Genomic DNA, 22,147 nt, shown 5'->3' with positions numbered 1-22,147 from the left:
GGACTTGGACTGTCGGGGACCTCCCAGAGTGCGAGCCAACCTTCCTGTGTGCACTGGGGGCCCAGGGCTGGGCTGGCAGTCTGCACCCTGAGGTGCCCCCTGCTTCCCTCCTGCAGGGGCTCCAAGAACTGGCAGCGCAGCAGAGGCCTTGGTCGCCGGCACGAGGCCCTCAGGTCACAGCGTGAAGGAGGCATAGCAGGTCTGTGTCGCTGGACCTGGTGAGGTCCACGTTGTCTCTGAGCCTGGTGCCAGGGGCTCAAGTCGCCCAGCCCAACACACAGGGGCCTCCTGTGTAGCCAATCCTGATGCGGCCCGCTCTCTGCCCTGGCACGGGGCCTCTCTTGGCCCAACTGCACCCCGACCGGCCATCCCACCGCTGTCTTCAGCTTTAGCTCCACGCCCACGCCATGCCCCTGAGTCACACGAGTCAGCTCTGGAAGCTGGAAGAAGACCCGGGAGAAGCCCAGGGCCTGGTCAATGCCCAGCTGCCAGAGGCTGAGGATGAAGACGAAGTTTCGTCTCCCCCCTACCTGTGTTCCTCTTCCTCCTCCTCCCCCTCCTCCTCCTCTTGCTCCTCCCCTTCCTTGTCCAGCTCTGGCCTGTTCTTTGTGACCCCAGAGGAGGGGTCTGACACTGCCTGGAGTCCTCCCCAGAGCCCTCAGAGTGCAGGGCCCTCCCCCTGTGGCAGGGCACCTAGTGGCTGGAGCCAGGTGGAGTTTGCTGGCCCCAGTGGCCCAGAGGAGGAGATCTGGAACCCCTGGGAGGTGCCCGAATATGCGCAGCCCTCTGCCCAAGGAGGAGACCCAATGCTCATGAGTGGGGCTGACCTGGTGGGGTTCCTGCTCCGCAAGTATCTCAACAAGCAGCCCACCAGCCAGGCAGAGGTGCTGGAGGTCCTCAGCCCAGATATGCAGGATGCCTGGCCCGAGATCTGGGGTCAAGCCTGTGAGTGCATGCAGCTGGTCTTTGGCGTGGAAGTGAAGGAAGTGGATCCTATCGCACACTCCTACGCCCTGGTCACCATCCTGGGCCTCAGCTACGATGGGATGCTGAGCGGTGAGCAGGGCCTGCCCACGACCGGCCTCCTGGTGCTGCTCCTGGGGGTGATCCTCCTGGAGGGCGACCGTGCCCCCGAGCAGGAGGTGTGGGAAGCCCTGGGGGTCGTGGGGGTGTTTGCCGGCAGGCAGCACGTCATCTATGGGGAGCCCAGGGAGCTCCTCACCCACGTCTGGGTGCAGGAAGGCTACGTGGAGTACCGGCAGGTGGCGGGCAGCGACCCTGCCCGCTACGAGTTCCTGTGGGGGCCCAGGGCCCACGAGGAAACCAGCAAGCTGCGGGTCATGGAGTATGTGCTATGGGTTAATAGCAGGTGGCCGGTTTCCTCCCTGGCCCCGTTTGATGAGGAAGAGTGGGCCTGAGCCCCAGAGGCGGCCAGGCCCTTTCCAGCCTTTGGTGGGGTCGGCAGCTTCTCCCGCGGGATGGGCACGAAGGGAGGCATCCCTTCTGCTGCTGCTTCCCCGTGGGCGCCTCTGGGTCTACCTGTGTGTGTGTGTGTGTGTGTGTGTGTGTGTGTGTGGTTTGTTTGTGTGTTTGTGTTGGAGAAGACAGAGCACTGGGCTTTCTAGGAGTGAGTGCAGGGCCAGGGCGGCCTGGGGGCAGAAAGCAGGGTGAAAAGCCACTCTGGGGGCCTGTTGTCTTCCGCGACCCGGAGATCCAGAGCTTGGTTAACATGAGGAGGCTCTTGCACATCGTTGCTCGGATTCGGGGGATTCATCAGCTTGGGAGGCTACGTGTGTCACTGACATTCCCCCCGCCCGGACCGCCGCAGCCGCCCCCGCATCCCGAACTTCTGTACATCCCCCAGTTCAACAGTTAAGAGTTTCATCCTGTCCTGAAAACCAGCTGGCCAAGTCCACCTCCGTCCCTGTGTGGGCTCCACCCGGATCCTCATCCCAGGCAGGGCACTGGGACAGAAATGGCTTGGGAAGCAGCAAGGACGGAGGGGTCAAAGGACCGGGTCGGATCGTGCAGCCAATAAAAAGGAAAAGTCTTTTGTTCTGGCTTCCTGTGCCTCCTGGCCCGTTCATTCTGCAAGGGCCCAAGGAACCCGGACCGGTGTGCTCCGGCATGGGCCGGGCCGGCGGAAAGGACGAGAAAGGGCCCGCGGGAGGCCAGGGGAGCCCTGCTGGCGGCTCCCTCACGGCCACACAGGGCTGAGCTCTGCTCCCTGCAAGGCCCTGTGTGTGAGCAGTGAGGACACGAGGGACCCGGGGCCACGCCGCCTTCGGGGACTGTGTGTAGAGGCCGCCGGCCCGCAGGGAGATGGGGAGGGGTGCCCTGAGGCCTGCGCCAGCCCCAAGGGGTGGAAGGGTGAGGGGGGGTCGGCCCCCGGGGAAGGCTCTGCAGGGGCCGAGGCCCTGGGGCCCGGGGTCTCCGTGGGCAGCGCGACTCCTAGTGTGCAGCTGAGGAGCGAGCAGCGGGCGGGGGACAGAGGCCGGCCTCCACTCTGCCTCCAGGTGGGGAAGCGGGGACCTGAGGCTTGGGGGGGTGGGCGAGCGCAGACTGTGTGGCAAGGTGACGGGGGCAGGCCCAGGCCAGCCAGAGTCCTGGGAGGGCCTGCTCCCCCCCAACCCCCCAGCCCGGAGCCCATCTCCGCCGGACCCACCTGCTGGGAGCGCTGGGGACCCTGGCACGGGGTCCGGATGGGACGTGGGCCGACGTCCGCCTCGGAGGCCTGAGAGAGCGGGGGGCCTCGGTGGGGGGTCGGATTGAAGGCCCCGCCGAGCGAAGGCGGGCAGGCCCGGGCTGGCGGCAGCCAGGGGAGCAGGGAGTGCCCGGAGCGGGCCCAGAGGGCGGCTGGAGGGGGCCTGTCGGGAATCCCGAGAATCCTCGCGGGGGAAGGCGGGGCCGCGGCGTGGAGCTGAGGGGGGCCCAGAGGCAGGACAGGCCGGGCCCTCCCCGGAGCGGGGTGAGGACCTGAGGGAGAACTGCAGGGTCCCCCGTCCCACCTTCATGCCTCCACTCCTCCCCGAGAGATGGACGCACTGGGACCCCACCTCGGGGCTGGGGGGCGGCCCTGGGGAGGCCGGACACACGCGGCCACCGGGGAAATGCGCTCGCGGTGTGGGGGTGGGGACCGGAGCCCACGGAGCTCAGGAGCCAGGTCCGAAGGGAGGTTTGCCGGGGCCTGAGGGGGGAGGGGCACAGGGGGTGCCTGTGGGGGCGGGGTGGGAGGGGCAGGGACACAGGTGCCCAGGACAGAGGGGACCCGGCGGAGGTCAGGGCCCACGGTGAGCCCGGGAAGGCCGCGGGGGAGCGGGATGGGGCCGGATGGTGGCGGCGGGTGCGGCAGGCCTGGCACATCCGGGTACCCGAGAGCCTGGGGCCTGGTGTGGCGGGAGCAGATGCTGAGGGGGGCGGAGGGGAGGGTCGCGGGGCTAAGGGGAGGCGAGGGATGGACCCTGAGGACGACAGAGGGGACCCTGCGGAGGGTCGCCAGGGCTATGAGGCCCCCTGGGATGGGGACTTGCCCTCACGTGGGAGTATGGGTGCTCAGACCTCCACATCCGGGCCTCCCGAGGCACTGGGGGCCCCTGGCGTCAGGAGCAGGGACTAGGACATGTGGGCAGAGGGGAGGGCCCCGGGTACTGCTGGGAATCCCGGTGAGGATGTGGAGGAGGCCCGGGGGACCCACACCCCAGCCCAGAGTCGGTCCCGGGAAGGTCGTGGTGGGGTGGAACACGTGGTGAGGCCCCTCCCATCCGGGGTCTCAGAGACCAGGGGCTGGTGTTCAGAGCAGGGCCTCCCTGAGGGGGCAGAGGGTGGGCCCAGGTCCTGCTGGGTTCCTGGCGAGGATGTCCATGGAGGACGGAGGGACCCCGCACCCCAGTCCACAGTCCGTCCCGTGAGGCAGGCCGAGTGGAGCCAGGCAGAGGCCCAGTTGCCCAGGGAGCCCCACCAGCAGGGGTGGGGAAGAAGGGCCCAGGGAGTCTGTCCCCGGCCCCCCAACTCAGCCCCCTCTGTGAGCCCTGGGAAGTCCCCGGGCTGGGTCGCGGTCCTGATGGAAAGACGGTCACTCCCTGTCCCCGGTGGGGTCTGGGAGGAGGGGAGGGCCTGGGTGTGAGCGGCCTGGCCTCCGGTCGTCGGCCCGAGGGGCCCGGGGTCAGTTAGGGCTGGAGGGAGGACCCCCGAGGGACTGAGACCCCCGAGGGAGTGGGTTCCCAGGGAGCCCCCAGCACCGCGGCCCTGCCCCTGCTTCAGCCTCGGGAGCCTGCCTGTGGACGAGTCCCGAGCTGCGTGGATGCTTGTGCGACGGGGCCTCCCACACCTGTGGCCATTGGGCTGGAGCACTGCCTCCAGGGTGTGGGCAGTGGCGGGGTCGGGTGGGGTGAGGGGCAATGGCCCACGTGTGGCTGGCGGCCAAGGCCAGGACCACAGGGGCACTGGAGCCCTAGGGACGCAGCCTAGAACGGGTCCTGGGAGTCCCCGGGGCCCGATGACCACCTGGGGCATGCCCTGGCTTGCCAGCCAAGTCTCCTAGAGCCTGGGGTATTGGAGGAAGGAGCAGGATTGGAGACTGCCCAGGGCCGACCCGGGGCCTGAGGGGATTGAAGGTGAGGACCAGAGGGAGGACTGACGGGCCCTGGGCCCCAGCACATTCACTCCAGGGAGGAAGGAGGCCCCGTGCAAGATGAGCCCATGCTGCCGTCCTGATGTCCACCTCTGAGTGTTAGGGCCTGAGGGCTTGTGCTTCAAAGTAGCAGGACCTCAGGGTTGGTTGGTGAGGGTGTGTGTGGAGGGTGTATGGCCAGCGGGGAGTCAGGGTGAGGACCTTGGGGACGTCCTGGCTGGCCCCACCTGGCCCATGAGCAAAGAAGCCAGTGCAGTGGAGTGGGGCCCTGCCCTGTGCGCAGCCCACGGAGGATGGGAGAGCGCTGGCCCTCAGTGGCATGCTCACTTGTCCCTGGGGCGGGTGGGCGGCAGGAAGGTGGGCTGGCCTAGGGTTGGTATGGTCTTGGTGTGAGGGGCACGTGTCCTCTATAGGGGGTTGAGGCCCGGAGGAAGAGCAGGCCCTGGCAGGATAATGTTTCAGGGAGGGGAGGGCCTGGGCCTGAGGGTGTGGACTCAGGTCAGCAGAGGAGGCGGGTGCCCTGCCCTGGCCCTGGACCAGGCACTGGCGACGGTCGACGTGACATATGAGGGGATGCCTCCCACAGCAGGATCCCTAGGGACCACGTGTGGGCCATGGGGAGAGGCGGGACGGGTGGCCCAACTGATTTCTCTGGACTTTGGCTGGTGGGGGGTCGTGGCAGGGGCCCGTGCAAGGAGGGTGGCCTCAGAGCTAGACGGAGAGTCTTCCCAGGCCTTGCGTGGGGTCCAGGTGAAGACCCAGAGGTGACCCACCCCAGCCCAGATGGAAGCCAGAGCTGGCCCATCCCTTATGCATGATCCAGGAAGAATCCTGGAGACTTTGGCAGGTGTGGCCACGGCTGGGCTCCTGGCTTCCTCCTGTGGAATGTTGGGGACCTGTGATCTTGCAGGGACAGTTTGCCCTAAGATGGACAGGGCCGGGGCAGTCTTTTGAGAGGCTGAGGGGACTCCCCACCTTGAATGCTGGAGACCTCCCAGAGAATGTGCCAGCCCTCCTGTCCACACTGGGGCCCAGGGCTGGGCTGGCAGTCTGCACCCTGAGGACCCTCCTCCTTCCCTGGTGCAGGGACTTCAAGACCTGGCAGTGGAGGCCTCGGTCTGAGGCGGGGGTCCCTCAGGACGCAGAGCTGAGGAGGCACGAGCCAGAGCCACTTGTCGAGGTGAGGTGCACGCTCTCTCTCAGCCTGATGTCAGGGGCTCTCCCAGCCCAACACAGGGGAGCCCTCTGCAGGGGAGCCGGACAGGGTCCCCTGTCAGCCCTGGCACCTCGGGGTGTCTTGGCCGGGCTGCCCCCTGACAAGCTCTCCCAACTCTGTCTTCAGGTTCAGCCCGAATCTGACACCATGCCCCTAGGGAAGAGCAGCGAGCTTTGGAAGCAGGGAGAAGACCTAGAGGAGGCCCAGGGCCTGGTGGATGCCCAGCTGTCTGGGGCTGAGGAGGAGGAGGAAGGGGAGGAGGAGGCTCCACCTTCCCCTTCTACCCCATCTCCCCCATACCACCTATCTCATCTCTCTCTATCCTCCCCTCCTCCTCCCCCTCCTCCTCTGCCTCCTCCTCCCCCTCCTCCTCTCTCTCCTCCTCCCCCCCCTCCTCCTCCTCCGTCTTCCCTTCCTTGTCCTTCTCTGGAATGGTCTTTGGCCCCCCAGAGGAGGGGTCTCCTACTCCCGCTGCCCTGAGTGCTCCCCAGAGCTCTCAGAGTGCCGACCCCTCCCCCAGTGGTGGGGCAGCTGGTGGCCTTGGCCTGCCCGAGCCTCGTGGCCCCAGCGGCCCAGGGGAGGCACGAGCTGAGGAACCCTTGGTGGAGGGCAGTTTCCACATGAAGACGGCTGCCCTGGTGGAATTCCTGCTCCTCAAGTATCGCAACAAGCAGCCCACCAGCAAGGCAGAGATGCTGGAGAGATTCTTCACCCCAGAATACCAGGACGACTTCCCTGCCATCTTGAGCCAAGCGACCATCTGCTTGCGGCTGGCCTTTGGCCTAGACGTGATTGAAGTGGATCCCAGCGAGCACTCCTATGTCCTCAACCCCATCCTGGGCCTCACCTGGGATGGGATGCTGAGCGGTCAGTGGGGCCTGCCCAAGACCGGCCTCCTGGGGCTGGTCCTGGGGTTGATCCTCCTGCAGGACGGATGTGTCTCCGAGGAAGAGGTGTGGGAGGCTCTGGGGTTCACGGGGGTGGGCGATGGCCAGGAGCACATCGTCTATGGGGAGCCCGGGAACCTCCTCACCAACGTCTGGGTGCAGGAAGGCTACCTGGAGCGCCGGCAGGTGGCGGGCAGCAACCCTGCCCGCAACGAGTTCCTTTGGGGGCCCAGGGCCTACAAGGAAACCAACAAATTGCAGGGCATGGACTTTGTGCTCCAGGTCGGTAGCAAAAACCTGGGGTCCTCCCTGGTCCTGTGAGAACAGATTCTGAGATAAGGAAGAGGGGGCTGCAGCCCCAAGCATGGCCAGGCCCTTTCCAAGCTTTTGTGGGGCCAGTATGAAGGGAGGCCTTAGGGTGCTTCCTCCCGGTATTGTTCTGTTGGGTGTGTAAAGAGAAAAGCCTGGGCGTTCTCAGGGTTAAGGGCCAGGGCAGGTTGGGGGAAAGCAGGGCCAAGAGCCTCTCTGGGGGCCTGGGCTCTGCAATGACCCTGGCATCCGGAGCCTGGTTCCTTTGAGGAAGCTCCCCATGTTTGTTCCTTGGGATAGAAGGTTCCCGCAGCCCAGTGTGAGTGACACGCACCCCTTTGCGATCTTACTTCCCCAGCTCAAGAGTTAGAGTTTTGTCATGTCCTGGATACAAGTTGGGAGACCCGCCCTCCTTGTTTGGGTTCTGGATGAAATCACAGGGCAATGGCGTTGGAATCTGTTGGAAAGGCCAAGGGTGCAGCAGGCAAGTGCTGGAGTGTGGAAATAGGAAAATAAACCTTGTTCACTTTTCATTTCTACCCTTGCCGTGTGCCATTGTTCCAAAGTGTCGTCGATGTGCGCTCCTGCATTCACTTGGTTCTTCAGGAAAGGGAGAGAAGGGTCCTAACGCCAGGGGAGCCCTGCTGGCAGCTCCCTCTCGGCCACACATCGGCTGAGCTCTGCTCCCTACAAGGCTCTGCATGTGAGCAGTAAGGACAAGAGGGGCCCAGGGTCACACCACCTTCGGGGACTGTGTCTAGCGGCCACTGTCCCATTGGAAGGCGGGGAGGCGTGCCCTGAATCCTGCCCCGGCGTCACGGCCATTGAATCCTATGTGGTCTGGGAGGGTCGTGTGCAGACAGCTCGTTCTGCTCAGTTTCTCTTCGGTTCCCCTTGCTCTCCCATCCTGGGATATGTCATGGGAACAGGAAATTCTTAGGGCAGGGGGTGTGGTGGGGAACGTTACAATAAGGCTGGATCTTCTCCCAACCACTAACGGTCCTCATTTGCCAGTGGTCCCGTGTGCCGGTCTCTCCTGAAATGGGACAGTAGCAGACACTGGCAGGTGGCAGTGCATCAGGGGAAAGGGCACATTGTCAACCCGTGGAGATTTTCGAGGTTCCTGCCATGGGAAGTGCAGCAAGGTGCTAGGAGTGAGGAGGGATCCCTCCCCCTGAACCACCACAGCCAGGTGAGTGTGCAAAGTAGTGACAATCAGATGTGATCTTGCCTTGGAAGCACCTGCCCCACAGCTGGTGGGTGCTTGGGGGAATTCTGCAGAGGAGCCTCTGTGCCCCACAGAGAGGGCCTGGTGGGCAGTCCTTCCTGCCACCTGACCCTCGGGTGCCCAAGACCCAGCCATCAATCCCCTCAGGCCATGCACAAGGTTCCTTCGGGAGGCCGGCAGCCCGCTGCCCAGTGGCCAGGGCAGGATCAGGGACGTCCTGCTTCTGGGGCCCAATCGGCAGCCCCCACAGCCCCTGCTGCCCGCCGTGCCCTGTCTCTCCTGACCGTGGCCTCAGCCTGCAGACCTTGGGGCTTGGTCCTGTCTCCCCACTGCCAACCGCTGCCTCCCCAGTGCTGCTGCTCACGGGCACTCATCTTGCTCTGGGGATCCCCTCTCTGCCTACCTGTGCTCCCGGGGGTGCTGACCAGCCTTCGCCGGCGGTGCGTGTCCTAGGGGCCGGTAAATGACACTCCTAGCCTGGTGACCTTGGCGACTTTGCCAGGTGGGTATTGTCAGAGAACTCCTGGGTCATAGCCATCGTTCTGTGAAGCTGGTGCCCTCTTGAAGGCCACTGTGAGGTTGGTTCTCTGAGGCTAAGCAGAGACCGGGTGTGTACCTATCAGCCATCCCCAGAGCCGCTGGGACCCTAGGGTCCCGAAACGGCTACTTTGAGCAGAGGAAAGTGTTGGGTGAATGCAGTGGTGACCGGAATGCTCCCCCACATCCCACAGGTCCCCAGGCTCACATGAGGATTCTGTAAGAGCCGGGCAGGAGGGCCTTTGGGTCCCCAGGAGGCAGGCAGTGCACAAGGTCAGTTACCCCTCGAGAGGGGGAAGGAGGAGCACCCAGCATCCTGAGGCGAGTGGCCTTAGGACAAGTCACAGGAGCAGGCCCTGTGGGACAGTCCCAGCTGGATGCGGGGACCCTGCATGCTGTCCTGGGAGAAAAGTGACTGCTGGGGCCAGGGGTTTGATCCAGGCCACCATGGATTGCTGGCACGGAGCACTCAGGACACCCGAGCACCAGCATGTGGGTCCTCGGGGAGGCATCTCCAGGGTGCCAGGTCCTGTCCCGCAATGTCTATATTCACACACAGCGGCCAGGTGTCTGGCAGTTGTCAGCAGGCCACGGCCGATTATGCACAACGTCCCCTGTCCCCAGCAGGAAGTCCTGACGTTATGTAAATGCCTGGAGATGGTGGCCTGACAGGCTGGCACAAGGCACCTCGGCCATGGTCCTGCTCCTCAGGAGACCTCGTTGTTGAGCCATGGGCAAGCCTGCTCTGAATGCACCATTTGGCTGCTCTCTGACCTGCTCTCTTGCCTCCACCAGCCTGCCCTGTGTGACAAATACCGCTGGCACCTGCCCTGGGGCCTTTCCTGGGCCCGACTTGGGCCTCCCTGCCTGTCTTCAGGCCCGCAGCTGGCCAAGCCAAGCTGGCCCCGCCCCCAGAGAGAGGGGGTGTGCCAAGGGTTCCCGGGACTGTCCCCTGTGGGGATGCAGTGCGTGTCCTTAGACCCCCTGGGTTAGGTATTCACCTGCTGGCCTGCCGGGTGGCTGACGTGCTGCCTGCCCTGGGCAATGAGCCTGTGGGATGACATGGGGCCCCAGTCAGCTGGGCGACAAGGGGCCAGACTCAGCCGGGGCCACACCTGAACCCCAGGGAGGCCCTCGAGGGACCACAGCTCTTCCAGCCCCGTGTGTGTTCGATCCTCTCCTTCCTCACACACTCAGTCATGCCCCCACGTGGCCCCAGGGCCTGGCATCCAGGTAGAAAGGATGGTGACCCCGAGGTGCTACTAAGAGGTCGCGTGGGTGGGGGTCTGTCAGGCTGCTGGTGGCATCAGTGCCCGGGACTCCCACGGTCCCCCAATCGTGGGACGTGGAGCGTCGGCAAGATGTCCCCCCCTCCCCGGAGGATAGCTGGACCCCTGCTGGCGGCAGGGAGGACCCTGAGGCCCACACCTTCGGGTTTGGCCCCTGGAGGGCGCTCACCTGCTGTGGCGGTGGAAGGCTCCCCCTGCCCCGATGGACGTTCCGCTAGCCTGACCGTGTGCAGGGTCACACGGCTCATACGGGTGACATGGGCATAGTCTCCCTGCAAGGTCAAGCATTGCTGTACTTTGGCAGGGTGACACCCAGACGTACAAGGCCCGGTCCACATCGGTGTCCACAGACACCACGGTCGTGAGCGTGTGTCTCGGGCCTGCTTTCTCCGGATGTGGAGATCGGGAACCAGGCAACACTCGTCTTCTGATCCCGGGCCCGGGAGGAGGGAGGTCGTTCTGTCCCTCTGAGGATGTGTTACCCAGGCTCAAGCAATCAGTAATCAATCGTGGCAACACGAGGAAGCCTCCATGAAATCCCAATATTAATGGGGTGTGGGGGCCTTCCAGGAGGGTGAAGACCTCCACATTCCAGGAGAGTGGTGCCACCCAAATCTTTGGGCACAGGTGGCCCTGTGCGCAGGATCCTCCCGGACCTCCCCCACGGGTTGTCTTCACCTGGCCGCTCCTGCCCTCTACTCGAGGGGTAAATGTGTTCCCCTGAGTTCCTTGACCTGTTCTAGCAAATGGTCAGCTCCACGGGGGTAGGGCCGAGAGAACCTCCGGTTTGTAGCCCTCTCAGGCTGAGCCGTGGGGAACCTGGGGACCTGCTCCCTGGGACTGGCATCGACGGTGGGAAGCGCTCTTGTGGGCCTGAGCCCCTGACCCGTGGGGTGTGGTGCTGTCTCCGGGGAGAGAGTGTGGGAAGCGAATCACTAATGGAATCGGGACACCCAGCTGGTGCTGCAGGGAATCGCTTGGTGCGAGGGGTGGGGGAGGGAAAGCCCACAGAAGTGTTAGGTGTCTTTGGGGTGTGGCCAGCGTGTGGGGTTTGTGTTTGTGCTGTTGGGCGTTTATAGCTGGAGAATTCTCGGGGCTGCTTTGACCTCATCCCGTAAGCTTCGACACCACTGCTGGGGTTTTTGTCCATTTCAAAGCATTTGCCAGTTCCTGTTAACCCCCCGGGGTGTCCGCTGGTCATTGTTAGGGACCGAATCGCCGGGCCTCCCAGATTCACGTGTTGCCACCATACGCCCGCACCCCCGAGTGTGTGTGCTGCTGGACTTTGGGCCTTCCACGTGCTGACGGGGTTCAGACGGAGCCAGTGAACGTGAGCTCTAATGTCATATGGCTGGTGTCCTCAGGAAGAGTAGGAGGGGACGTGGGGAAGGCGACAGCACCTGGGGTGTGCACGCAGCGCGGGGTGACCGTGTGCAGAGGCGGCAAGAGCGTGGCCACTGGCGGAAGGAACAGAGAGGTCGCGAGCCTGCCGGCACCGTACCCTTCGACTCCCGGGCTTCAGATCTGGGAGGGGACCCATGACTTTTGTCCTGGCAGCCGGTACCCGCGCACTCGGGCATGTGGGAGTGGCTGCTTGACTTCTAGCTCTTTGAAAACTCGCACGTGGGCTCCCAGGGTCGAGGACCGTGCTCTTTCCACCTCGGACAGGGAACATCCACTGTGTGACGTTGGGGACAGATGGGCACAGCTGTCTTCCGGCCCCGGTGTCTCCTGGCACGGGCGAGGCTTGGGTTCCACTCCTGAGCTCCGGGCCGCTCGGGCTCTGCTGTGTGGGAAGCCGGCCGTGTCCCCGCAGCCCCTCATGTTCCCCGAGGTCTGGAGGCTCCAAGTCCAAGAACCAGGGTTTAGACATTCTGTTTCCGGGGTGGGCAAGCCTCTCGTCCCGGCTCAGAGAAGGCCTTCGTGTCGCTGGGTCCCTCCCGTGGTCCAGCCTCGTGCACAGGTGGGGCGGGGAGGCAGATGTCCACGTGTCCTCCACTTCTCACGGGGACGCTAGTGCTGCTGGATTTGGGCCGATGACCTGCATGGCCTCGGTCACCCTCCCGCCTCCCTAGGGGGCCTCTTGGCACAACCAGTGGTCCCGGGGCATAGGGCTGCACCAGAGCAATTTGGAAGAGGACTCAGCTTGGTCCCTCACACAGGGTGGGGATGCCTCCCGGTTCTATCGGGTTCTATTGGGAGCTTCTGTCCTTCCCGACTTTGGTCTGTGCGAGTTCATTTTGGAGGTCTGCTAGGTTTCCTGGGAGGTCCCCACCCCACTAGCTGTGGGACTGTGACCAGCAGGAGTGGGCAATGCCAACAGGACAGACCCTGAGCTAGTTTAGCTCATCTGGTGGACGTACCATCCTTGGTACCTGAGCTCAACCCACCCCCCAGCCGCTGGACTCAGCCCCCGCTGTCTGTCATACCAAACCCGGGAAAGTCACCTAGTCCCGCCCAAGGCCAGAGACCTAAAAGTGGACTCCGGCCTCCCCATGCCCGTCCACAGGGGGTCCTGGGAGGCCAGGGCTGCCTCTGGCCTAGACTTGGGTCGAACCCTGCTCAGACCCTCCTGATGGAGGTCCGGGGCTCCCACTTCCCTGGCTGTGCCTCCGTGCATCCCGGGTGGCGGAGGTCCCAGAGGTGCCTGGGGGCTCCCAAAGAGTAGCTTGGCTTTTTGGCAGGATCACCCTGGGGAGGAGGAGGTTCCTTTGCCTGGCGCTGGGGTAGCAGAGTGGGTCTGGCCCTCCGGGGACCTGGTGGCGACATCCATCCCAGCAACATGGACCCCCGCCCATTTCTGAGGGCCTGCGCTAGGCCGAACGTGGTGGCCTGGGGCGTGTCCCTGCACCTTGCACCACTCCACTGACCTGCTGGAGCCGGAGGTATGCACAAGACCCTGGAGGAGCCTCTGACATTAACCTGCCAGTCCACGGTGCACACTTCCCCGCAGAGGCCTTCCTCCTGAAGGTTCTCTCCAAACCCCACAGCTGTCGCCCCCACCCCAGGGAGTGCCCAGCGCCTGAGCCCCTGCCGGCATCCGGGCCCACAGACCAAGCCCCTTTGGTGCCGCGGGGCAAGCTCCGTCGTCGATGTTGCTGTAGCGCCGGGAACGGACCAGGTGAGGAACCTCAGCACCTGGCCTTGGACTTCTCTGGGGCTCGAAGCCACCCCCGGCGGCCCGGGGCCGCGAGCTCGGCCACCAGGCCATGGAATGCAAGCTGCCCCCTAGCCAGAGACATGCCACTTTGCCAGAACGTTGGCCTCATGGTGGCCTCACACCCCTGAAGGCCCAGCAGGCCACCGGCTCACGGGAAGCTGCCTTTCTGGAGGACCAAGAATAGGAGACCTGTGGCCCTGCAGTTCCCACAGGCCCAGTGCTGAGCCCCAGTGGGGCGGGCAAATCCATGCTAATCAGGAAGTTTGTAGGAGGAGGCACTAGTGGGCAGAGTGGAGAATTGGGGACAGGGCAGGCTTTTGAGAGTGGCCTGGATCAGGAAGTGGTTTTCCTTTCAGGGAAGGACATGTAAGAATAATTCTTCCCCTGCCAGAGTGTAGAGATGAGGCCCGAAATCGGATTGGTGGGCCCACCCCACGGACCTCTGTCCTCTGTGGGGAGGGAGCCTCTTGGGGGCAGCGCAGGCTCCTTCCCCATCTTGTGTCATAACCCCCTCGTGGGATGGGGCGCTGAGGGCTGTCCCTAACAGTGGGTTGTGACAGCCGCCACGGGGCTTGAGAGGTGAAAAGCCACAGAGGTCCTGCTCTTAATCTCACTGCCACGCCATCCTGGCCTAGAGGATTTTCTGTCTTTGCTCCCTTGTACAACCCCAACTTGGGCCCCATGTTCCCCAGGATGCCAGCTGCACTAGCTGTGTATGAATGACAGATCTCAGGGCTAGCCGGAGAGTCTTCCCAGGCCTTGCATGGGGTCCAGGTGAAGACCCAGAGTCACTCCATCCCAGCCCAGATGGAAGCCAGAGCTGGCCCATCCCTTATGCATGATCCAGGAAGAATCCTGGAGACTTTGGCAGGTGTGGCCACGGCTGGGCCCCTGGCTTCCTCCTGTGGAGTGTCGGGGTCCTGTGATCTTGCAGGGCTATTTGGCCTGTAAGGACAGGGCCGGGGCAGACCCATGAGAGGCCCGGGCGGGTACCTTCCCACCTGGACTGCCAGGTTCCTCCCAGACTACGAGCCAGCCCTCCTGTCCACACTGGGCCCCTGGGCTGGGCAGTCTGCACCCTGAGGACCGTTCTCCTTCCCTCATGCAGGGACTTCAAGAACTGGCAGCAGAGGCCTTGGTCTGAGGCGGGGGTCCCTCAGGACACAGAACTGAGGAGGCGTGGGCCAGAGCCACTTGTCCAGGTGAGGTGCACACTCTCTCTGTCCCTGGTTTCAGGGGTTTTCCCAGACCAATACAGGGGAGCCCTCTGCAGGGGAGCTGGGCACGGCCCCTGTCAGCCCTGGCACCTCGGGGTGTCTTGGCCGGGCTGCCCCCTGACAAGCTCTCCCAACTCTGTCCTTAGGTTCAACCCGAATCTGACACCATGCCCCTAGGGAAGAGCAGCGAGCTTTGGAAGCAGGGAGAAGACCTAGAGGAGGCCCAGGGCCTGGTGGATGCCCAGCTGTCTGGGGCTGAGGAGGAGGAGGAAGGGGAGGAGGAGGCTCCACCTCCCCACTCTCCCCCATTTCCCCGTACCCCCTATCTCATCTCTTTTTGTCCCCTCCTCCTCCTCCTTTTTCTCCTCCTCCTCCCCCCCTCCTCCTCCTCCTCCTCTTCGTCTTGCCCTTCCTTGTCCTTCTCTGGCATGGTCTTTGGCCCCCCAGAGGAGGGGTCTGCTACTCCCGCTGCCCTGAGTGCTCCCCAGAGCTCTCAGAGTGCTGACTCCTTCTCCAGTGGTGGGGCAGCCGGTGGCGTTGCCTAGCCCCAGCCTCCTGGCCCCAGTGGCCCAGGGGAGGCACGAGATGAGGAGCCCTTGGTGGAGGGCAGTTTCCACATGAAGACGGTGTTGAGCCAAGCGTCCATCTGCTTGCGGCTGGTCTTTGGCCTAGACGTGATTGAAGTGGATCCCAGCGAGCACTCCTACATCCTCAACCCCATCCCGGGGCTCACCTGGGATGGGATGCTGAGCGATCAGTGGGGTATCCCCAAGACCAGCCTCCTGGGGCTGGTCCTGGGGTTGATCCTCCTGCAGGACAGATGTGTCCTCAAGGAGGAGGTGTGGGAGACTCTGAGGTTCACGGGGGTGGCAATGGCCAAGAGCACATAGTCTATGGGGAGCCCAGGGGCCACTTCACCAACATGTCGGTGCAGGAAGGCTACCTGGAGCGCCAGCAGGTGGCGGACAGTGACCCTGCCTGCAACGAGTTCCTGGGGGGGCCCAGGGCCTTCGAGGAAACCAACAAGTTTCCACCGTAGCCACATGAGTGTGCAAAGTAGTGACAATGAGATGTGATCCTGCCTTGGAAGCACCGGCCCCACAGCTGGTGGGCACTTGGGGGCATTCTGTAGATGAGCCACTGTGTCCCGCAGAGAGGGCCAGTGGGCAGTCCTTCCTGCCACCTGACCCTTGGGTCCCGGAGACACGGCCATCAAACCCCTCAGGCCCCGCACGAGGTTCCTTTGGGAGGCCGGCAGCCTGCTGCCCAGTGGCCGGGCCAGGATTGCGGGCGTCCTGCTCCTGGGGCCCAGCTGGCAGCCCCCATAGCCCCTGCCCTGTCTCTCCTGACCGTGGCTTCAGCCTGTAGATCTTTGGGCTTGGTCCTGTCTCCCCACTGCCAACTGCTCCCTCCCCAGTGCTGCTGCTCACGGGCACTCATCTTTTTGTCGGGGTCCCTAGATGGGGATCCCCTCTCTGCCTAACTGTGCTCCAGCAGTGCTGATCAGGCTGTGCTGCTGGCGGTGCGTGTCCTAGGGGCCGGTAAATGACACTCCTAGCTGGTGACCCTGGCGACTGTGCCAGGTGGATATTGTCAGAGAACTCCTGGGTCATAGACATCGTTCTGTGAAGCTGGTGTCCTCGTGATGGCCACTGTGTGACGTTGGGGACAGATGGGCACCCAAGAAAGTCACCGAATACCTCCCAGGGCCAGAGACCTAAAAGGGGGCTAAAAGGGGACCCTGTGCCCGTCCACAGGGGTTCCCGGGAGGCTGGGGCTGCCTCTGGCCTAGACTTGGGTCGAACCCTGCTCAGACCCTCCTGATGGAGGTCCGGGGCTCCCACTTCCCTGGCTGTGCCTCCGTGCATCCCGGGTGGCGGAGGTCCCAGAGGTGCCTGGGGGCTCCCAAAGAGTAGCTTGGCTTTTTGGCAGGATCACCCTGGGGAGGAGGAGGTTCCTTTGCCTGGCGCTGGGGTAGCAGAGTGGGTCTGGCCCTCCGGGGACCTGGTGGCGACATCCATCCCAGCAACATGGACCCCCGCCCATTTCTGAGGGCCTGCGCTAGGCCGAACGTGGTGGCCTGGGGCGTGTCCCTGCACCTTGCACCACTCCACTGACCTGCTGGAGCCGGAGGTATGCACAAGACCCTGGAGGAGCCTCTGACATTAACCTGCCAGTCCACGGTGCACACTTCCCCGCAGAGGCCTTCCTCCTGAAGGTTCTCTCCAAACCCCACAGCTGTCGCCCCCACCCCAGGGAGTGCCCAGCGCCTGAGCCCCTGCCGGCATCCGGGCCCACAGACCAAGCCCCTTTGGTGCCGCGGGGCAAGCTCCGTCGTCGATGTTGCTGTAGCGCCGGGAACGGACCAGGTGAGGAACCTCAGCACCTGGCCTTGGACTTCTCTGGGGCTCGAAGCCACCCCCGGCGGCCCGGGGCCGCGAGCTCGGCCACCAGGCCATGGAATGCAAGCTGCCCCCTAGCCAGAGACATGCCACTTTGCCAGAACGTTGGCCTCATGGTGGCCTCACACCCCTGAAGGCCCAGCAGGCCACCGGCTCACGGGAAGCTGCCTTTCTGGAGGACCAAGAATAGGAGACCTGTGGCCCTGCAGTTCCCACAGGCCCAGTGCTGAGCCCCAGTGGGGCGGGCAAATCCATGCTAATCAGGAAGTTTGTAGGAGGAGGCACTAGTGGGCAGAGTGGAGAATTGGGGACAGGGCAGGCTTTTGAGAGTGGCCTGGATCAGGAAGTGGTTTTCCTTTCAGGGAAGGACATGTAAGAATAATTCTTCCCCTGCCAGAGTGTAGAGATGAGGCCCGAAATCGGATTGGTGGGTCCACCCCACGGACCTCTGTCCTCTGTGGGGAGGGAGCCTCTTGGGGGCAGCGCAGGCTCCTTCCCCATCTTGTGTCATAACCCCCTCGTGGGATGGGGCGCTGAGGGCTGTCCCTAACAGTGGGTTGTGACAGCCGCCACGGGGCTTGAGAGGTGAAAAGCCACAGAGGTCCTGCTCTTAATCTCACTGCCACGCCATCCTGGCCTAGAGGATTTTCTGTCTTTGCTCCCTTGTACAACCCCAACTTGGGCCCCATGTTCCCCAGGATGCCAGCTGCACTAGCTGTGTGCGAATGACGGATCTCGTGCTGTCTCTTTTGGTGTAATAGAGATATTCTGCTTCTGTGTCTTATGTATGTTGATCAAAGGCCCTCGATCCTGCACCGGGCTCTCAGGGACACGGGCAACCCCAGGGATGAGTCGGCAGCAGCTCCAGGTCTGCAGGGCAGGAATGCTTTGTGCTTTCTCAGCAGGGAGAACGAGTATGTGGAGTGCGTAGCCTACTCAATGACCTCGTTTTTGCCAATTGAGCTGGCTTTTCTGCCGTAGTGTTCTCTTGAACCCTTAGACCTGCAGTGTTCCACGGGAGACGCCAGGTCTTAAGTCAGTTGCGCCATGACATGACTTCCCCTCACTGGAGGATGGGAAATTGGTCTGAACAGGAAGAGCTGGAACAGGAAGCAGGGTTAGGAGAGGCCCCACCGGCAGACAGGTGCCGGGGGAGGCCGGGATGAGTCGAGGGTTGTCCAGACATGTAACCCGGGATTCCTGATCCAGGCCCGGGGCACGGGCCTCACTTTACATACCAGACCCATGCTTTGCTGGGTTGGGCCGGGCCGACCTCGCACAACAGGGCGTGTGTGTGTGCGTGTGTGTGCCCGTGTGTGTGGGCGGGTGGTGTGTGCACGTGTGTTTTAAACATGAGTTGGTGAGGATAGGTTACGGATAGTAACCCTGGACCCAGTTTGAGCTGCCCGGGGATGGGGGTAGGAACCAAAGACTGATTGTCTTAACCTTAGCAATTCTGGGCTTTTCCTGGCTTCCAGAGAGACCATAAGACACGGCCCCTTTGCAGCGCCCAGAGCCAGAGTCCTGTCCTGCTGCAGCAGTGATTAGGGTCGTGGTAGCGAAAGGATAAAAGGAGGTTTTCCTCAACATGCGGTCAGATCGCCACAAACCTACCTCACTGTGTTCAAACGGGACACATGCGCTGGAACACGTCGTGGGGTGCGTGTCTGCCCCTGGGTCCCGGTCTCCCCTTCTGCAGCCCCCTCTTGTGACCGCATTTGGCTGGGTTTTATAGGACTTCATGCATGGCTGACTGTGTGATTGTTAGGTGGCCTGGTTTGTGTCAATATAATGTGTTACTCTTCTCCATGTTCTTTTGGGGCTTTATTGTTGACAAACTTATTTTTGCATCGAGAAAACTAGCCAAAGCATCTTCCAGAAAAGAATCTGCGCCAGGAAGAGAATCTGGAAACCCAGCTCGATGACCCCTCTTGAAGTGTGGCCAAAAGATTCCGACTCCTCCACCCTCCCACCGGTCACCCTTTGGCACCTTCATTCAAGAAGGGACAGAGAGAAGGGCAGCCTGGGGCTGCTGCGGGTGGGAGGGGGTCCATCTCCATCCTACGGCCATGCCCCCATGGAAAAGCAGGTGATCCTCCTGATGCTTGTCCCCCCTGGGCCTATCCCTGTGGCCTGATATGTCAGCCAGGTTGCTCCTGCTGACGTTTATAGAAAAGTGGTTTTCCCAACAGGGTGTGATCCGGCTTGGGGGGCATGTGGAAGCCCCAGATCCAGATGCCAACCCAATGTACCTCCGATGAGCTGAGGTCTTCCCGGGGTAAGGAATCTTAGGAAGGGGATGAGGACGTGGGTGTGAGTGTCAGTTCCTAAGGGAGCAGGCTGGGCCAGAGTGATTTGCCGTGGCCAGGGCAGCACTACACTCAGGGGGATTTATGATTTATGAATCAAGCAGGACAAGGCATGTGCTCTGTTTGCTGACCATCAAACACATCCTGTGGTTACTTGAGACGTACCTCCCTTGACCGACATAGCAGGATACCAGTCCCGGCTCGTGCCCGGGGTATGAGCTCAGAGATCCTTCTCTGGGCTGTAGGGCTGGGAGGATCAATAAGAGGTGGCCAGGCAGAGAAGCCTCTCTAGCACATTCTCCCCCTCGTGCACGGCCACCTCTTCCCCAACTCGATTCTGGCTTGGCACTCGATGACCTCCGGAGATTTCTGTGTCTCCAGACTTGAGAGCATTTTGTCTAACAGCAAGTCCTAAATAGTCTGTGGCCCTGGCTTCCTGTAATGCACATCCCATCACCAGTGGGTGAAAACCCTGGGCTGAAACACCGCCTGAGTTGGCGCAGAGCCAGCCAGGGGGAGCTAGCCAGAAATCACAGGGCATTTTATGTCAACGTAAGCGGTCCTCAGCCCCTGGTGTCACCAAGCGATGCCTTGGGACCACCAAAGTGCCCATTTCAAGGTGGACTGTCTCGAGGCTCCAGGATCCTCTTGGCAGGCTCCACAGCTGTAACAAGGTGCCTGCATGGTCCCCAGCCAGAGATCGAGTCTCCAGGGTGTCCGTCTTTCCCTCTACACTCTGTCCCTTCAGGCTGTACCTGAGGACTCTTTTGAGATGTTTGGCCGCCCATGCCCACCTGAGGCCGTGTGCACGCTGGCTGGGAGTTCCCGTGTCCTGAACCACGTCTGAAGTACGATGCACATAGTAGCGTGGAAAAGGAGGAATCGCTTTATTGACCAGCTGCAGGGAGCAAAACTTGTGCACTCTGCCACCTTTGTCACACACCAGGCAGGGAAGGCTTTGCCACTCCAGATGCTCCCCCTCTCCCCCGGAGACAACAGGCTGCCGGGACCTGGGGCCTGGGGGTACCGGGGGTACCAGGGGTGCTGGGTGTCAGTGGGGCCAGGCCGAGACACGTCTGCTGCCCCCCCATGTTAAAACCTCCCCTTCTCTCCTGGGTGAGTCAGTCGGTGCCCCTGTCCCTCCTGTAACAAATGGCTACTTGTCCTCAGGCAGGAGACTCTCAGCCTGGAGGCTCTGTTTCCCTCTGTGCTCACTCGCGGCTCTCCCAGCAGCTCTCGGAGCCTGAGGTTTCTTTGGTGGATCGGAAGAGACAGCTGTGGGAGGGAAGAGATGTTACAGCCTCCTGTGTCTATAGCACAAATGTAACTCCAAGCACATCCCCAAGATCTGATTAAGTCCTGCAGTGTAGGTAATGATGTTCCCTGGCCTACAGCCATGAAACCTGTCCACCTGGAGCCATAGTGCCCTCCTGACCTCGGCTCCATCTCACCAATGAGTCAGAGGCAGACCACGTTGAGGAACCTGCAGCTCCTTGCTCAGGGCTTCAGTGAAAACAGAGCCTACCTAATTTCCCCTTTGCTGACTAATGTCCGAGGGAGTACACACCTTCCCAAGTCCCTTGGGTGGAGGGTCCTGCCACCCAGCTGTGATCCAAGTCCTTGGTGTCTATTCAATCTTCCCATGTCCCCATTTTTCCCCAACTTGAATTCATACCTTGAAACACTTGAGGTTGACTACCAAATTCCAGAATCCAAACTTTCTTATAGCGGAATGCTGCCTACCTACCAGGCCATCAGCCATCCCTTGCTCTGTCCTTGGAAGGTCTGTCTGGTTTCCCCACCCCAGTCATATCAAGACAGTTCATCTTGTGCCAACGACCCTGTCACAAAACTTTTTTGAGCTAAGAATATAGTTCTGCTTATGAAAATATAGGTAAAACCCCACCATATCCTCAGCATTATACTTACTGTCTGCTGTGAAAAGTTTGTTCCATGTCACAGAACAGTGTATGTCCATTCCTTGGAGCAGTGAGCTTTCAAGGTTATGTTCACTTCAATGCCTGAGAAATAATACACATTTAGATATTGGTAATGAATTCATATTTCAAACTCAAACAGATTCTATGGAATGACTTATGAGACGAATCAGATCATTCACTGGAAATCATTGCAATCATTCTCCTAGGGAGAGTTACCAACGATGATTAGAGGGCTTTCCAAATGCTGGGCTCCTGCTTGGAGAGCCTTTGCGTTGAAGGAGGAAGTCTTGATGAGGAACTGGAATCACCAGCTGCATTTCCCTATTGGATGGCCTGAATCCTCTAACCTACACTCATGTACACAATTACAGTTTCCATCTGGATCTAAATTGTAGGCTTATTTATTTTTTTTACTAGCTTGATTTCTCTGTCACTAGAATGGTGGAGTTGCTAACCAGACACAAATTCTTAGGTTTTGACTTAAGCAAAAGTAAACTAACTTACTGCTTATTTGCCTCACAGTCCCAGTAACAGTAATAGGAAAGTGAAACCCAGAATTCAGGCTGTGCAGGCTCTTGTTTCTTGGTAATGGCCTTGAAAGTGTACACCGGCAGGAGAGGGGCCACAATGTTCCCCCAATTAGAAATAGAGTTAAAAGTCTCTGTCTCTTGGGCAGCTCAAATGGCTCACTGGTTTAGTGCCGCCTTTAGCCCAGGGCATGATCCTGGAAACCTGGGATTGAGTCCCATGTCGGGCTACCTGTATGGAGCCTGCTTCTCCCTCTGCCTGTGTCTCTGCCTCTCTCTCTCTCTTTCTCTCATAAATAAATAAATAAATAAATATTTTTAAAAAGTTGCTGTCTCTTGAATGTACCAGTGGATATTTTAGGCAAAGGCTTGATTTTCTACTTTTGGAGCCCATTGGATTATTGTAACCACCTCTCCAAACCTAATTTGACTTCTTATTTGCCATTTCTTACCACATTAGTCATTTCTTCCTAAATGGTAGAGCGGTTCTTCCAAC

General features: G+C 61.3%; 1 protein-coding gene across 1 annotated transcript; it reads left to right on the top strand.

Annotated features, from left to right (window-relative positions):
• Positions 1-407: 407 nt before the first annotated feature.
• On the top strand, positions 408-1,418 carry LOC129514687 (melanoma-associated antigen 8-like). The gene is made up of 2 exons (XM_055333421.1): positions 408-517; positions 593-1,418. Exons 1-2 carry the CDS (start codon positions 408-410, stop codon positions 1,416-1,418), a joined length of 936 nt encoding a protein of 311 aa, XP_055189396.1.
• Positions 1,419-22,147: the final 20,729 nt, after the last annotated feature.

The sequence above is a fragment of the Nyctereutes procyonoides genome, unplaced genomic scaffold (genome assembly GCF_905146905.1).
Source record: "Nyctereutes procyonoides isolate TBG_1078 unplaced genomic scaffold, NYPRO_anot_genome, whole genome shotgun sequence".
NCBI classification, from domain to species: domain Eukaryota; kingdom Metazoa; phylum Chordata; class Mammalia; order Carnivora; family Canidae; genus Nyctereutes; species Nyctereutes procyonoides.
Note: the sequence above shows the minus strand (reverse complement) of the source record. Positions and strands in the feature narration are given on the sequence as shown.